Source organism: Pristiophorus japonicus, chromosome 6 (genome assembly GCF_044704955.1).
Source record: "Pristiophorus japonicus isolate sPriJap1 chromosome 6, sPriJap1.hap1, whole genome shotgun sequence".
NCBI lineage: Eukaryota > Metazoa > Chordata > Chondrichthyes > Pristiophoridae > Pristiophorus > Pristiophorus japonicus.
The window spans coordinates 65423259-65440873 of NC_091982.1; the positions used below are offsets into that span (position 1 = coordinate 65423259).

The 17615-nt window shown below is 47.4% G+C and overlaps 1 protein-coding gene across 1 annotated transcript in view; it reads left to right on the forward strand.

The window, feature by feature from the left end:
* LOC139266116 (sterile alpha motif domain-containing protein 15-like) overlaps positions 1 to 17615 on the forward strand; it is a 283681-nt gene that overhangs the window by 189561 nt on the left and 76505 nt on the right. Inside the window, exon 22 of the mRNA XM_070883964.1 lies at positions 13251 to 13313. Within this exon, the coding sequence (XP_070740065.1) occupies positions 13251 to 13313 (63 nt within the window). The remainder of the gene's footprint in view (positions 1 to 13250; positions 13314 to 17615) is intronic.

A 17615-nucleotide genomic window follows, 5' to 3' on the forward strand; every position in this document is an offset into this window, starting at 1 on the left:
AGTCCCACTTTGTCCAGACGATGTAGAACCTCTTCCAGATTGTTCAGCTGTTTCTCGGAATAACGACCTGTGATGTCATCTTGGAACACGACGGTTCTGGGAACGGACTTCAGTAGACTCTCCATGTTCCACTGAAATATTGCTGCAGCCGAGCGAATTCCAAAAGGGCACCTGTGATAAATAAACAGTCCTTTATGCGTGTTAATGCATGTCAGTCTCTTCGACGTCTCGACCAGCTCCTGTGTCATGTAGGCCGACGTCAAGTCCAGTTTGGTGAACGAATTCCCCCTGGCTAATGTTGCAAACAAGTCATCAGCCTTCGGTAATGGGTACTGATCCTGTTTCGAAACCCTGTTGATTGTAGCCTTGCCGTCTCCACAGATTCTGACTGTGCCATCACTTTTCAGCACAGGAACAATGGGGCTGGCCCATTCATGAAATTCAACTGGTGATATGATCCCTTCACGCTGGAGTCTGTCCAGTTCGATTTCGGCCTTCTCCTTCATGATATACGGAACTGTCCAAGCTTTATGATGGACGGGTCTTGCATCCGAGTCCACATGGATCTGCACCTTGGCTCCCGTGAAGTTGCCGATGCCTGGTTCAACTTGCTCAGTACTTGGGCACACGTATCTTTCGCCGACAAAAACGCCTTGATGTCGTTCCAATTGCATCTGATTTTTTCAAGCCAGATCCTGCTGAACAGCGTTGTGCCATTGCCTGGGACAATCCATAGTGGTAACTCGTGAACCGCACCGTCTTACAACACTTTAATTGTGGCACTTCCAATCACCGTTATGAGTTCTTTGGTGTATGTGCGCAGCTTGGCATTGACTGGACTCAGCCTGGGCCTCACAGCCTTTGTATCCCACAGCTCGTTGAATGCCCTCTAGTTCATTATCGATTGACTTGCCCCCGTGTCCAGTTCCATCGACATCGGCACCCCATTAAATTTCACATTGATCATGATCAGTTTGCTCTTAGCTAGGAATGAGTACAGTCCATAGAAACATAGAAATTAGGTGCAGGAGCAAGCCATTCGGCCTTTCGAGCCTGCACCGCCATTCAATAAGATCATGGCTGATCATTAAACCTCAGTACCCCTTTCCTGCTTTCTCTCCATAACCTTGATCCCTTTAGCTGTAAGGGCCATATCTAATGAACTGGCCTCAAGAACTTTCTGTGGTAGAGAATTCCACAGGTTAACCACTCTCTGAGTGAAGAAGTTTCTTGGTCCTAAATGGCCTACCCCTTATCCTTAGACTGTGACCCCTAGTTCTAGACTTCCCCAGCAACGGGAACATTCTTCCTGCCTCTAACCTGTCCAATCCCGTCAGAATTTTATATGTTTTCTTGAGATCCCCTCTCATTCTTCTAAACTCCAATGAATACAAGCCCAGTTGATCCAGTCTCTCCTCATATGTCAGTCCTGCCATCCCAGGAATCAATCTGGTGAACCTTCGCTGTACTCCCTCAATAGAAAGAACATCCTTCCTCAGATTAGGGGACCAAAACTGAACATAATATTCTAGGTGTGGCCTCACCAAGGCTCTGTACAACTGCAGTAAGACCTCCCTGCTCCTATATTCAAATCCCCTAGCTATGAAGGCCAACATGCCATTTGCCTTCTTCACCGCCTGCTGTATCTACATGCCAACTTTCAATGACTGATGTACCATGACACCCAAGTCTTGTTGCACCTCCCCTTTTCCTAATCTGCCACCATTCAGATAATATTCTGTTTTCCTGTTTTTACCACCAAAGTGGATAACCTCACATTTATCCACATTATACTGCATCTGCCATGCATTTGCCCACTCAACTAACCTGTCCAAGTCACCCTGCAGCCTCTTAGCATCCTCCTCACAGCTCACACCACCACCCAGTTTAGTGTCATCTGCAAACTTGGAGATATTACATTCAATTCCTTCATCTAAATCATTGATGTATATTGTAAATAGCTGGGGTCCCAGCACTGAGCCCTGCGGCACCCCACTGGTCACTGCCTGCCATTCTGAAAAGGACCCGTTTATTCCAACTCTCTGCTTCCTGTCTGCCAACCAGTTCTCTATCCACGTCAGTACATTACCCCCAATACCATGTGCTTTAATTTTGCACACCAATCTCTTGTGTGGGACCTTGTCAAAAGCCTTGTCAAAAGCATACACTTCCTCCTCTGGTATCTCAGATTGTGTATCCGGATCCGCGCTAGTCTGACTCTCATCCTCCACGTGGTGTGTCGCAGCATCTGCGGACACTTGTGCTGGAGATGCCTCACTCTCAGACAGCCTTTGCAACTATTTTGCTTAAATTGGCACTGCTGGTGCCGGTGACTTCCCCCACAACGCCAACACGGAAAAATCGGATGTATTCCCGCTGGCGGACTTTGGGCAGCCACAGGTTTCACTTACGCAGTTGGATAGGCACTGCCATGTGCCGCTCTGCTGAACACCGAATCAATCATATTTACAGTCCTTGCCGAGTTTCGATTTTTCACTGATATCTGCTTTGGACTTCCATCCGTCGTCATGCATGACTGAGCGATCGTGACGGCCCTGTTCAAGTCCAACATATCCACCGCCAGTAGTCTACGCAGAATCACCTCGTGGTTGATGCTGATTACAAAGAAGTTCCGCAGCATGTCTGCCAACACAGCTCCGAACTTACACGGTCCCTCTTAGACATCTCAGCTCAGCAACAAATTCCCCCTCATTCTGGCCCTCTGAGTGAACATGCGTGTAAAATCTGTATCTCGAGATGATGATGCCTTCATCTGACTTAAGGTGGTCCTGTACCAGTGTACACAATTCTTTATACGTCTTCTCTATTGGACTCACAGGCAGGAGTAGAATCTTTATCAGACCATAAATTTTTGGACCGTAAACCGTGAGGAACACCGTCCGGCGCCGATCTGTGTTGCCGACCTCCTCCATTTTGTTGGCCACGAAGAACTGGCTCAAACAGCTCACAAAGTCTGCCCAATCTTCTCCTTTCACAAATCGCTCCAACAATCCAGTTGTGCTCATTTTTGCATGCAAAGGTTCTTATTGCCTCGTCGCCAAATGTGTATGCAATAACTGTTCGACTGAGTCCTGTTTAACTCCAAGAGGTATAACCTTGGCTCTGCTTTATTAAGGCCCAAAGTGACTTAATATACAAAATGGCTGGCCTTTTATACTTGGGCTGCACACACATGTGTACAGTCCAATGGCCTCCAATAGTGACGCCATCTCGTGGCACTTGTGTGATGCAAATGTTACTTGCCACTTATCAGCCCAAGCCTGAGTGTCATCCAGGTCTTGCTGCATGCGGGCATGGACTGCTCCTTTATCTGAGGAGTTGTGAATGGCACTGAACACTACAGTCATCAGCGAACATCCCCACTTCTGACCTTATGATGGAGGGAAGGTCATTGATGAAGCAACTGAAGATGGTTGGGCCTAGGACACTGCCCCGAAGAACTCCTGCAGCGATGTCCTGGGGCTGGGATGATTGACCTACAACCACCACAACCATCTTCCTTTGTGCTAGTATGACTCCAGCCAGTTGAGAGTTTTCCCCCTGATTCCCATTGACTTTATTTTTCTAGGGCCCCTTGATGCCACACTTGGTCAAATGCTGCCTTGAAGCCAAGGACAGTCACTCTCACCTCACCTCTGGAATTCAGCTCTTTTGTCCATGGTTGGACCAAGGCTGTAATGAAGTCAGGAGCCAAGTGGTCCTGGCGGAACCCAAACTGGGCATTGGTGAGCAGGTTATTGGTGAGTAAGTGCCGCTTGATAGCACTGTCAATGGCACCTTCCATCATTTTGCTGATGATTGAGAGTAGACTGATGGGGTGGTAATTGGCTGGATTGGATTTGTCCTGCTTTTTGTGGACAGGACATACCTGGGCAGTTTTCCACATTGTCGGGTAGATGCCAGTGTTGTAGCTGTACTGGAACAGCTTGGCTAGAGGCGCGGCAAGTTCTGTAGCACAAGTCTTCAGCACGACAGCCGGGTTGTTGTCGGGGCCCATAGCCTTTGCTGTATCCAGTGCGCTCAGCCGTTTCTTGATATCACATGGAGTGAATCCAATTGACTGAAGACTGGGTTCTGTGATGGTGGGTACCTCAGGAGGAGGCCGATATGGATCATCCACTCAGCACATTTGGCTGAAGATGGTTGTAAACGCTGAATTCAGCCTAGTCTTTTGCCCCCACGTGCTGGGCTCCGCCTTCATTGAGGATGGGGATATTCATGGAGCCTCCTCCTCCCGTTAGTTGTTTAATGGTCCACCACCATTCATGACTGGAAGTTTTGCAGGACTGCAGAGCTTTGATCTGATCCATTGATTGTGGGATCGCTTAGCTCTGTCTATAGCATGCTGCTTCCACTGTGTAGCATGCATTTAGTCCTGTGTTGCAGCTTCCCCAGGTTGGCATCTCATTTTTAGGTACACCTGGTGCTGCTCCTAGCATGCTCTTCTATACTCCTCATTGAACCAGGGTTGGTCCCCTGGCTTGATAATGGTAGAGTGAGGGATATGCCGGGCCATGAGGTTACAGATTGTGGTGGAATACAATTCTGCTGCTGCTGATGACCCACAGCGCCTTGTGGATGCCCAGTTTTGAACTGCTAGATAGAAACATAGAAACATAGAAAATAGGTGCAGGAGTAGGCCATTCGGCCCTTCTAGCCTGCACCGCCAGTCAATGAGTTCATGGCTGAACATGCAACTTCAGTACCCCATTCCTGCTTTCTCACCATACCCCTTGATTCCCCTAGTAGTAAGGACTTCATCTAACTCCTTTTTGAATATATTTAGTGAATTGGCCTCAACAACTTTCTGTGGTAGAGAATTCCACAGGTTCACCACTCTCTGGGTGAAGAAATTCCTCCTCATCTCGGTCCTAAATGGCTTCCCCCTTATCCTTAGACTGTGTCCCCTGGTTCTGGACTTCCCCAACATTGGGAACATTCTTCCTGCATCTAACCTGTCTAACCCCGTCAGAATTTTAAACGTTTCTATGAGGTCCCCTCTCATTCTTCTGAACTCCAGTGAATACAAGCCCAGTTGATCCAGTCTTTCTTGATAGGTCAGTCCCGCCATCCTGGGAATCAGTCTGGTGAACCTTCGCTGCACTCCCTCAATAGCAAGAATGTCCTTCCTCAGATTAGGAGACCAAAACTGTACACAATACTCCAGGTGTGGCCTCACCAAGGCCCTGTACAATTGTAGCAACACCTCCCTGCCCTTGTACTCAAATCCCCTCGCTATGAAGGCCAACATGCCATTTGCTTTCTTAACCGCCTGCTGTACCTGCATGCCAACCTTCAATGACTGATGTACCATGACACCCAGGTCTCTTTGCACCTCCCCTTTTCCTAATCTGTCACCATTCAGATAATAGTCTGTCTCTCTGTTTTTACCACTAAAGTGGATAACCTCACATTTATCCACATTATACTTCATCTGCCATGCATTTGCCCACTCACCTAACCTATCCAAGTCGCTCTGCAGCCTCATAGAATCCTCCTTGCAGCTCACACTGCCACCCAACTTAGTGTCATCCGCAAATTTGGAGATACTACATTTAATCCCCTCGTCTAAATCATTAATGTACAATGTAAACAGCTGGGGCCCCAGCACAGAACCTTGCGGTACCCCACTAGTCACTGCCTGCCATTCTGAAAAGTCCCCATTTACTCCTACTCTTTGCTTCCTGTCTGACAACCAGTTCTCAATCCATGTCAGCACACTACCCCCAATCCCATGTGCTTTAACTTTGCACGTTAATCTCTTGTGTGGGACCTTGTCGAAAGCCTTCTGAAAGTCCAAATATACCACATCAACTGGTTCTCCTTTGTCCACTTTACTGGAAACATCCTGAAAAAATTCCAGAAGATTTGTCAAGCATGATTTCCCTTTCGCAAATCCATGCTGACTTGGACCTATCATATTACCTCTTTCCAAATGCACTGCTATGACATCCTTAATAATTGATTCCATAATTTTACCCACTACCGATGTCAGGCTGACCGGTCTATAATTCCCTGTTTTCTTTCTCCCTCCTTTTTTAAAAAGTGGGGTTACATTGGCTACCCTCCACTCCATAGGAACTGATCCAGAGTCAATGGAATGTTGGAAAATGACTGTCAATGCATCCACTATTTCCAAGGCCACCTCCTGAAGTACTCTGGGATGCAGTTCATCAGGCCCTGGGGATTTATCGGCCTTCAATCCCATCAATTTCCCCAACACAATTTCCCGACTAATAAGGATTTCCCTCAGTTCCTCCTCCTTACTAGACCCTCCGACCCCTTTTATATCCGGAAGGTTGTTTGTGTCCTCCTCAGTGAATACCGAACCAAAGTACTTGTTCAATTGGTCCGCCATTTCTTTGTTCCCCGTTATGACTTTCCCTGATTCTGACTGCAGGGGACCTACGTTTGTCTTTACTAACCTTTTTCTCTTTACATATCTATAGAAACTTTTGCAATCCGTCTTAATGTTCCCTGCAAGCTTCTTCTCATACTCCATTTTCCCTGCCCTAATCAAACCCTTTGTCCTCCTCTGCTGAGTTCTAAATTTCTCCCAGTCCCCGGGTTCGCTGCTATTTCTGGCCAATTTGTGTGCCACTTCCTTGGCTTTAATGCTATCCCTGATTTCCCTTGATAGCCACGGTTGAGCCACCTTCCCTTTTTTATTTTTACGACAGACAGGAATGTACAATTGTTGTAGTTCATCCATGCGGTCTCTAAATGTCTGCCATTGCCCATCCACAGTCAACCCCTTCAGTATCATTCACCAATCTATCCTAGCCAATTCACGCCTCATACCTTCAAAGTTACCCTTCTTTAAGTTCTGGACCATGGTCTCTGAATTAACTGTTTCATTCTCCATCCTAATGCAGAATTCCACCATATTATGGTCACTCTTCCCCAACGGGCCTCGCACAACGAGATTGCTAATTAATCCTCTCTCATTACACAGCACCCAGTCTAAGATGGCCTCCCCCCTAGTTGGTTCCTCGACATATTGGTCTAAAAAACCATCCCTTATGCACTCCAGGAAATCCTCCTCTACCGTATTGCTTCCAGTTTGGTTAACCCAATCTATGTGCATATTAAAGTCACCCATTATAACTGCTGCACCTTTATTGCACGCACCCCTAATTTCATGTTTGATGCCCTCCCCAACATCACTACTACTGTTTGGAGGTCTGTACACAACTCCCACTAACGTTTATTGTCCTTTGGTATTCTGCAGCTCTACCCATATAGATTCCACATCATCCAAGCTAATGTCCTTCCGAACTATTGCCTTAATTTGCTCCTTAACCAGCAATGCTACCCCACCTCCTTTTCCTTTTATTCTATCTTTCCTGAATGTTGAATACCCCTGGATGTTGAGTTCCCAGCCCTGATCATCCTGGAGCCACGTCTCCGTAATCCCAATCACATCATATTTGTTAACATCTATTTGCACAGTTAATTCATCCACTTTATTGCGGATACTCCTTGCATTAAGACACAAAGCCTTCAGGCTTGTTCTTTTAACACCCTTTGTCCTTTTAGAATTTTGCTGTACAGTGGCCCTTTTTGTTCTTTGCCTTGGGTTTCTCTGCCCTCCACTTTTCCTCATCTCCTTTCTGTCTTTTGCTTTTGCCTCCTTTTTGTTTCCCTCTGTCTCCCTGCATTGGTTCCCATCCCCCTGCCATAGCAGTTTAAATCCTCCCCAACAGCACTAGCAAACACTCCCCCTAGGACATTGGTTCCGGTCCTGCCCAGGTGCAGACCGTCCAGTTTGTACTGGTCCCACCTCCCCCAGAACCGGTTCCAATGCCCCAGGAATTTGAATCCTTCCCTGTTGCACCACTGCTCAAGCCACGTATTCATCTGCGCTATCCTGCGATTCCTACTCTGACTATCACGTGGCACTGGTAGCAATCCTGAGATTACTACTTTTGAGGTCCTACTTTTTAATTTAGCTCCTAGCTCCTTAAATTCGTTTCGTAGGACCTCATCCCTTTTTTTACCTATGCCGTTGGTACCAATGTGCACCACGACAACTGGCTGTTCTCCCTCCCTTTTTAGAATGTCCTGCACCCGCTCCGAGACATCCTTGACCCTTGCACCAGGGAGGCAACATACCATCCTGGAGTCTCGGTTGCGGCCGCAGAAACGCCTATCTATTCCCCTCACCATTGTTCTGAATCTATCCCATTTAGCATGATGGTAGTGCCACACAACACGATGGAGAATGTCCTCAGTGTGAAGACGGGACTTTGTCTCCACAGTGGCTGTGAGGTGGTCACTGCTCTCATGGACAGATGCATCGGCGACAGGTAGATTGGTGAGGACGAGGTCAAGTAGGTTTTTCCCTCGTTTTGGTTCTCTCACCACCTGCCGCAGGCCCTGTCTGGCAGCTCAGTCCTTCAGGACTCGGCCAGCTCGGTTATCAGTGGTGCTACCGAGCCACTCTTGGTGATGGACATTGAAGTCCCCCACCCAGAGCACATTCTGTGCCCTTGCTACTCTCAGTGCTTCTTCCAAGTGGTGCTCAACATGGAGGGGTACTAATTCATCAGCTGATGGAGGGCGGTAGGTGGTAATCAGCAGGAGGTTTCCTTGCCCATGCTTGGCCTGAAGCCTCTGGATTCAATGTTGAGGATTCCCAGGGCCACTCCCTCCCAACTGTAAACCACTGTACCGCCACCTCGGGTGGGTCTGTCCTGCCCGTGGGACAGGACATACCCAGGTATGGTGATAGAGGAATCTGGGACATTGGCTGAAAGATATTATTCTGTGAGTATGACTGTGTCAGGCTGTTGCTTGACTAGTCTGTGGGACAGCTCTCCTAATTGTGGCAGAAGTGCCCAGCTGTCGGTGAGGAGGACTTTGCAGGGTCGACTGGGCTGTGTGTGGCGTTGTCGTGTCCAAAGCCGGTGTCCAGTTCGATGCCGGATTGTCCGTCCGGTTTTATTCTTCTTATTGTTTCTCGTAGCAGTTTTGTCACAATTGAGTGGCTCGCTGGGACATTTCAGAGGGCAGTTAAGAGTCAACCACATTGCTGTGGGTCTGGAGTCACATATAGGCCCAGACCGGGTAAGGATGGCAGATTTTCTTCCCTAAAGGACATTAGTGAACCAGATGGGTTTTTATGACAATCCCATAGTTTCATGGTCACCATTACTGACACTAGCTTTTTATATTCCAGATTTATTTAATTAATTGAATTTAAATTCCCCAGCTGCCGTGGTGGGATTTGAACTCGCGTCACTTGATTTTTCGTCCAGACCTCTGGATGACTAGTCGAGTAACCTTACCACTATGCTATCAGTATGCACACTCTTAAGCTGCAGGGTGACCAACTCCTGAAACATGCTATCCACGAAGCTCTCAGCCTCACTGATACCCCGCAGTAACGGCAGCTGCTGCTCAAGCTCCAGACCCAGGGCTCGAGCTCCTCCAGCCAACTTCCTGCACGTGTGGCTGTCCAGGACACGGGAAGTGTCCTGGAGTTCCCACATGGCACAGGATACACACTCCGTGGGGCTGAGCTGCCCTTTTATTTAATATATTAGTATTAGGCAGTCCCTCCTATCGAGGATGACTTGCTTCAACACTAAAAAGGGATGAGTTCACAGGTGTTTCAATGAGGGATCTGACATTCTAGGTCCCAAACTCCATGCTGAAGGGTGGCAGACGCCTGTATATGGATCCTTTTAACGTGGGGTGGCCGTTGCACACACACGGGCTTGACAGAGCTAGGTCTTGATCGAGTGGCAAGGGTTAACCAAGACGACTGGAGACCAAGCTCTGCTGCACAGATCTAGTGCGCACGCATGCTCCTACTATCAATAGTTCGCAGTGTGGGTTGGCCCGTGCTGCCCCTGGGCTCTCTCCTTTTCTGGGCCCCGAACCTTCGCCTCTCCTGGGCCCCGATCACATAGAAACATAGAAAAACATAGAAAATAGGTGGAGGAGTAGGCCATTCGGCCCTTCGAGCCTGCACCACCATTCAATAAGATCATGGCTGATCATTCACCTCAGTACCCCTTTCCTGCTTTCTCTCCATACCCCTTGATCCCTTTAGCTGTAACAGCCAGATCTAACTCCCTCTTGAATACATCCAATGAACTGGCAACAACAACTCTCTACGGCAGGGACTTCCACAAGTTAATAACTCTCTGAGTGAAGAAGTTTCTCCTCATCTCAGTCCTAAATGGCCTACCTCTTATCCTAAGACTGTGTCCCCTGGTTCTGGACTTCCCCAACATTGGGAACATTCTTCCCGCATCTAACCTGTCCCATCCCGTCAGAATCTTATACGTTTCTATGAGATCCCCTCTCATCCTTCTAAACTCCAGTGTATAAAGGCCCAATTGATCCAGTCTCTCCTCATATGTCAGTCCAGCCATTCCTGGAATCAGTCTGGTGAACCTTCGCTGCACTCCCTCAATAGCAAGAATGTCCTTCCTCAGATTAGGAGACCAAAACTGAACCAAGGCCCTGTACAACTGCAGTAAGACCTCCCTGCTCCTATACTCAAATCCCCTCGCTATGAAGGCAACGTGCCATTGCCTTCTTCACCGCCTGCTGTACCTGCATGCCAACTTTCAATGATTGATGAACCATGACACCCAGGTCTCGTTTCACCTCCCCTTTTCCTAATCTGCCGCCATTCAGATAATATTCTGCCTTCGTGTTTTTGCCACCAAAGTGGATAACCTCACATTTATCCACATTATACTGCATCTGCCATGCATTTGCCCACTCACCTAACCTGTCCAAGTCACCCTGCAGCCTCTTAGCATCCTCCTCACAGTTCACACCACCACCCAATTTAGTGTCATCTGCAAACTTGGAGATATTACACTCAATTCCTTCGTCCAAATCATTGATGGATATTGTAAAGAGCTGGGGTCCCAGCACTGAGCCCTGCGGCACTCCACAAGTCACTGCCTCCCATTCTGAAAAGGACCCGTTTATCCCGACTCTCTGCTTCCTGGCTGCCAACCAATTCTCTATCCACGCCAGTACATTACGCCCAATACCATGTTCTTTGATTTTGCACACCAATCTCTTATGTGGGACCTTGTCAAAGGCCTTTTGAAAGTCCAAATACACTACATCCACTGGTTCTCCCTTGTCCACTCTACTAGTTACATCCTCAAAAAGTTCCAGAAGATTTGTCAAGCATGATTTTCCTTTCATAAATCCATGCTGACTTGGACCAATCCTGTCACTGCTTTCCAAATGCGCTGCTATTTCATCCTTAATGATTGATTCCAACATTTTCCCCACTACTGATGTCAGGCTAACCGGGTCTATAATTATCCATTTTCTCTCTCCCTCCTTTTTTAAAAAGTGGTGATACATTAGCTACCCTCCAGTCCACACTGATCCAGAGTCGATAGACTGTTGAAAAATGATCACCAATGCATCCACTATTTCTCGGGCCACTTCCTTAAGTACTCTGGGTTGCAGACAATTAGACCCCGGATATTTATGGGCCTTCAATCCCATCAATTTCTCTAACACAATTTGCTGACTAATAAGGATTTCCTTCAGTTCCTTCTTCTCGCTAGACCCTCGGTCCCCTCATATTTCCAGAAGGTTATTTGTGTCTTCCTTCATGAAGACAGAACCAAAGTATTTGTTCAATTGGTCTGCCATTTCTTTGTTCCCCATTATAAATTCACCCGAGTCCAACTGCAAGGGACCTATGTTTGTTTTCACTACTCTTTTTCTCTTCACATATCTATAGAAGCTTTTGCATTCAGTTTTTATGTTCCCGGCAAGCTTCCTCGCGTACTCTATTTTCCCCCTCCTAATTAAACCCTTTGTCCTCCTCTGCTGAATTCTAAATTTCCCCCAGTCCTCTGGTTTGCTGCTTTTTCTGGCCAATTTATATGTCTCTTACTTGGATCTAACACTATCCTTAATTTCTCTTGTTAGTCACAGTTGAGCCACCTTCCCTGTTTTATTTTTACTCCAGACAGGGATGTACAATTGTTAAAGTTCGTCCATGTGATCTATAAATGTTTGCCATTGCCTATCAACCGCCAACCCTTTGAGTATCACTCGCCAGTCTATTCTAGCCAATTCACGCCTCATGCCGTCGAAGTTAGCTTTCCTTAAGGTCAGGGCCCTAGTTTCTGATTTAACTGTGTCACGATGCTCCTGACACAGGATCAAAAATGGAGCAGTCAGAAACAGGACATCAATTCGTCTCCTCTTATCTTGAAGACATAAAATATCAACACTGTTATATCCTATTAACTCACTGAGTAGAAATAAATTTAATGCTTACTGACTAATACTAATTACTGACCGGGGGTGGATGGATGGGCCGCCCTCTCCAAAATTGCCCCTGGGCCGAAAGCAGCGAAAACAGGTTTCCGCTCGCCCCGTTTTCCCGCCAGGTCGGGCACACGCCAAACCCACACTGACCAGCGGTGATCCCCTTTCTGACCCTCACGTGGTACTTCCCAGCGGGATGCAATATTGTGGCTGGGCGGCATGTCCTTCTTTAAAGGGCGGCCGGTGACTCTGTGTTATTTTTTATTGTCGGCCGACTGCCAGGTCGGCCTGACAATTATGCACCCCTTACTCCCCAGGATCGGCTGGACCGACAACAGGCAGCCGGGCACCCCCTCTTGGGTGTCAGACCGCTGGCCCACCCGAGACTTTCCCCGGTGGCCCAGTGGGCCAAATTGAAATTGTTGCAGCGGCCCTCCCTTTTAACTGAAGTGGAGGGACGTTGTTACGCGTCAGCACGCCGCTGGTGACTGGTCGGGGAGGCTGACCCGCTGCCAGGGCACTTCCACCCCACTGCCGCCACAACGTGCGCCGTGGGCAAAAAAAAAATTCTAGCAGCTGAATATCTCCGATACATCCGCCCCGTGGGTTAGGGACAAGAATTTTTTTTTTAACGGAAGGTGCGCCCCATTTGGGGTGGGGGGCAATTTCGGCCCCCATGTCTTTACACTGGAGCTTAATGCCGGGTCTCGCTGCCGCAACACCGTGCTTTGCACTGAACATTATGTAACAGGCACTGAACCCTGTAAATGCCAAGCACGGGGCCACCTACAGATACAACAGGTAAATGTTGACACGGTTAAAAGGAGTTTTCCCATCGACAGAGACTGACTATGCAACTTGAGACGGAAATTTGCAATGCACACAACAGTTGTCATTTATAATGGATTATTAGAAAAGCTGATTTTGTGAACTGATATATTTTTGTTATGCCCATGCAGAAATACAGATTGTAACCCCTGGAAATACACGTATGAAGAAAAAACTACAACATGCAATACCAGGTAAATATCTAGCTCAACGTCGTTGGGTTTGTGAATTAACCGTGAGTTGCAGATCTGCTGCGACTGAGCAATATTCAGGTGGAGCAGGGTGAGAAATCAAAGGGGAAAATCGGACCCAAGCGAAGAGGGGGAGGGTAGAGAGGAAGGGAATGGGAGGAGGGCAGGAGGGAAGTCGGGGGTGGGGAAGAGGGGGTAAGGTAGATGGACAGGGAGAGGGGACTTGGGGAAGGGGTGTGGAAGGTGTGACTCGGAGTGTGGAAGGGGGAGGGTAGGTGGAGACGGGGGAATAGGGAAGGTTGGTGAAGGGGGAATGGGAAGAGCATGGGTTGGGTAGAGGAAAGCAGGCAGGGAAACTCGCTTAGTCGGGTTTTGTTCAGTTACCTTTCATTTCGTGAAGCTTGCCTTTTGTTTTTATTGAGGATTACTTTCCAAGGGGGGAACATGGTCACGGGGTATATGTGTCCTATTCCACAGCCCCGAATTTCTGCTCTGAGGAGCATGGAGATTGTTACATTCCTAGGGGTCAATTATCTGAATAGTGGGAAGGGGGCAAATGGGCTGGATAGCTTCTCAATCTAGACTTTGTACTTAGGGGGCAGGGTGGTGATATATCTCTTAGGGAAGAGATTTATGGGGCTGAAGTGAGGTGGAATGTCTGTCTATGCCAGGAAATACAGCTTTCAGACTATTGGGAATCGAATTTTGGAAGTTCATGTCTATGAATTCCTGTTTCGGGAAGTTAAAATGACATTGTTCTACTGCTGTTTTTGGAGTTACTGGGTGGTCCACATCGTCCGCATGACCGAAATGAGACTCCCAAAGCAAGCGCTCTATTCGGAATGCCTGCACGGCAGGCGAGCCCCAAGTGGGCAGAGGAAACGTTTCAAGTAGTAATCTCGGGATTGCTACCAGTGCCACGTGCTAGTCAGAGTAGGAATCGCAGGATAGCTCAGATGAATACATGGCTTGAGCAATGGTGCAGCAGGGAGGGATTCAAATTCCTGGGGCATTGGAACCGGTTCTGGGGGAGGTGGGACCAGTACAATCCGGACGGTCTGCACCTGGGCAGAATCGGAACCTATGTCCTCGGGGGAGTGTTTGCTAGTGCTGTTGGGGAGGAGTTAAACTAATATGGCAGGGGGATGGGAACCGATGCAGGGAGATAGAGGGAAACAAAAAGGAGGCAAAAGCAAAAGACAGTAAGGAGATGAGGAAAAGTGGAGGGCAGAGAAACCCAAGGCAAAGAACAAAAAGGGCCATTGTACAGCAAAATTCTAAAAGGACAGAGGGTGTTAAAAAAACAAGCCTGAAGGCTTTGTGTCTTAATGCAAGGAGTATCCGCAATAAAGTGGATGAATTAACTGTGCAAATAGATGTTAACAAATATGATGTGATTGGGATTACGGAGACGTGGCTCCAGGATGATCAGGGCTGGGAACTCAACATCCAGGGGTATTCAACATTCAGGAAGGATAGAATAAAAGGAAAAAGAGGTGGGGTAGCATTGCTGGTTAAGGAGGAGATTAAGGCAATAGTTAGGAAGGACATTAGCTTGGATGATGTGGAATCTATATGGGTAGAGCTGCAGAACACCAAAGGGCAAAAAACGTTAGTGGGAGTTGTGTACAGACCTCCAAACAGTAGTAGTGATGTTGGGGAGGGCATCAAACAGGAAATTAGGGGTGCGTGCAATAAAGGTGCAGCAGTTATAATGGGTGACTTTAATATGCACATAGATTGGGCTAACCAAACTGGAAGCAATACGATGGAGGAGGATTTCCTGGAGTGCATAAGGGATGGTTTTTTAGACCAATATGTCGAGGAACCAACTAGGGGGGAGGCCATCTTAGACTGGGTGCTGTGTAATGAGAGAGGATTAATTAGCAATCTCGTTGTGCGAGGCCCCTTGGGGAAGAGTGACCATAATATGGTGGAATTCTGCATTGGGATGGAGAATGAAACAGTTAATTCAGAGACCATGGTCCAGAACTTAAAGAAGGCTAACTTTGAAGGTATGAGGCGTGAATTGGCTGGGATGGATTGGCGAATGATACTTAAGGGGTTGACTGTGGATGGGCAATGGCAGACATTTAGAGACCGCATGGATGAACTACAACAATTGTACATTCCTGTCTGGCATAAAAATAAAAAAGGGAAGGTGGCTCAACCGTGGCTATCAAGGGAAATCAGGGATAGTATTAAAGCCAAGGAAGTGGCATACAAATTGGCCAGAAATAGCAGCGAACCTGGGGACTGGGAGGAATTTAGAACTCAGCAGAGGAGGACAAAGGGTTTGATTAGGGCAGGGAAAATGGAGTATGAGAAGAAGCTTGCAGGGAACATTAAGACGGATTGCAAAAGTTTCTATAGATATGTAAAGAGAAAAAGGTTAGTAAAGACAAACGTAGGTCCCCTGCAGTCAGAATCAGGGGAAGTCATAACGGGGAACAAAGAAATGGCGGACCAATTGAACAAGTACTTTGGTTCGGTATTCACGAAGGAGGACACAAACAACCTTCCGGTTATAAAAGGGGTCGGGGGGTCTAGTAAGGAGGAGGAACTGAGGGAAATCCTTATTAGCCGGGAAATTGTGTTGGGGAAATTGATGGGATTGAAGGCCGATAAATCCCCAGGGCCTGATGGACTGCATCCCAGAGTACTTAAGGAGGTAGCCTTGGAAATAGTGGATGCATTGACAGTCATTTTCCAACATTCCATTGACTCTGGATCAGTTCCTATAGAGTGGAGGGTAGCCAATGTAACCCCACTTTTTAAAAAAGGAGGGAGAAAGAAAACAGGGAATTATAGACCGGTCAGCCTGACATCGGTAGTGGATAAAATGATGGAATCAATTATTAAGGATGTCATAGCAGTGCATTTGGAAAGAGGTAATATGATAGGTCCAAGTCAGCATGGATTTGTGAAAGGGAAATCATGCTTGACAAATCTTCTGGAATTTTTTGAGGATGTTTCCAATAGAGTGGACAAGGGAGAACCAGTTGATGTGGTATATTTGGACTTTCAGAAGGCGTTCGACCAAGTCCCACACAAGAGATTGATGTGTAAAGTTAGAGCACATGGGATTGGGGGTAGTGTACTGACATGGATTGAGAACTGGTTGTCAGACAGGAAGCAAAGAGTAGGAGTAAATGGGTACTTTTCAGAATGGCAGGCAGTGACTAGTGGGGTACCGCAAGGTTCTGTGCTGGGGCCCCAGCTGTTTACACTGTACATTAATGATTTAGATGAGGGGATTAAATGTAATATCTCCAAATTTGCGGATGACACTAAGTTGGGTGGCAGTGTGAGCTGCGAGGAGGATGCTGTGAGGCTGCAGAGTGACTTGGATAGGTTAGGTGAGTGGGCAAATGCATGGCAGATGAAGTATAATGTGGATAAATGTGAGGTTATCCACTTTGGTGGTAAAAACAGAGAGACAGACTATTATCTGAATGGTGACAGATTAGGAAAAGGGGAGGTGCAAAGAGACCTGGGTGTCATGGTACATCAGTCATTGAAGGTTGGCATGCAGGTGCAGCAGGCGGTTAAGAAAGCAAATGGCATGATGGCCTTCATAGCAAGGGGATTTGAATACAGGGGCAGGGAGGTGTTGCTACAGTTGTACAGGGCATTGGTGAGGCCACACCTGGAGTATTGTGTACAGTTTTGGTCTCCTAACCTGAGGAAGGACATTCTTGCTATTGAGGGAGTGCAGCGAAGGTTCACCAGACTGATTCCCGGGATGGCGGGACTGACCTATCAAGAAAGACTGGATCAACTGGGCTTGTATTCACTGGAGTTCAGAAGAATGAGAGGGGACCTCATAGAAACATTTAAAATTCTGACGGGATTAGACAGGTTCGATGCAGGAAGAATGTTCCCAATGTTGGGGAAGTCCAGAACCAGAGGTCACAGTCTTAGGATAAGGGGTAAGCCATTTAGGACCGAGATGCAGAGGAACTTCTTCACCCAGAGAGTGGTGAACCTGTGGAATTCTCTACCACAGAAAGTTGTTGAGGCCAATTCACTAAATATATTCAAAAAGGAGTTAGATGAGGTCCTTACTACTAGGGGGATCAAGGGGTATGGCGAGAAAGCAGGAATGGGGTACTGAAGTTGAATGTTCAGCCATGAACTCATTGAATGGCTGTGCAGGCTAGAAGGGCCAAATGGCCTACTCCTGCACCTATTTTCTATGTTTCTATGTTAAGGACACCCACAAAGCCTCCTTGGTAAAGTGCAATAGCCTCACCGACACCTGGGAGTCCCTGGCCAAAGACCGCCCTAAGAGGAGGAAGAGCG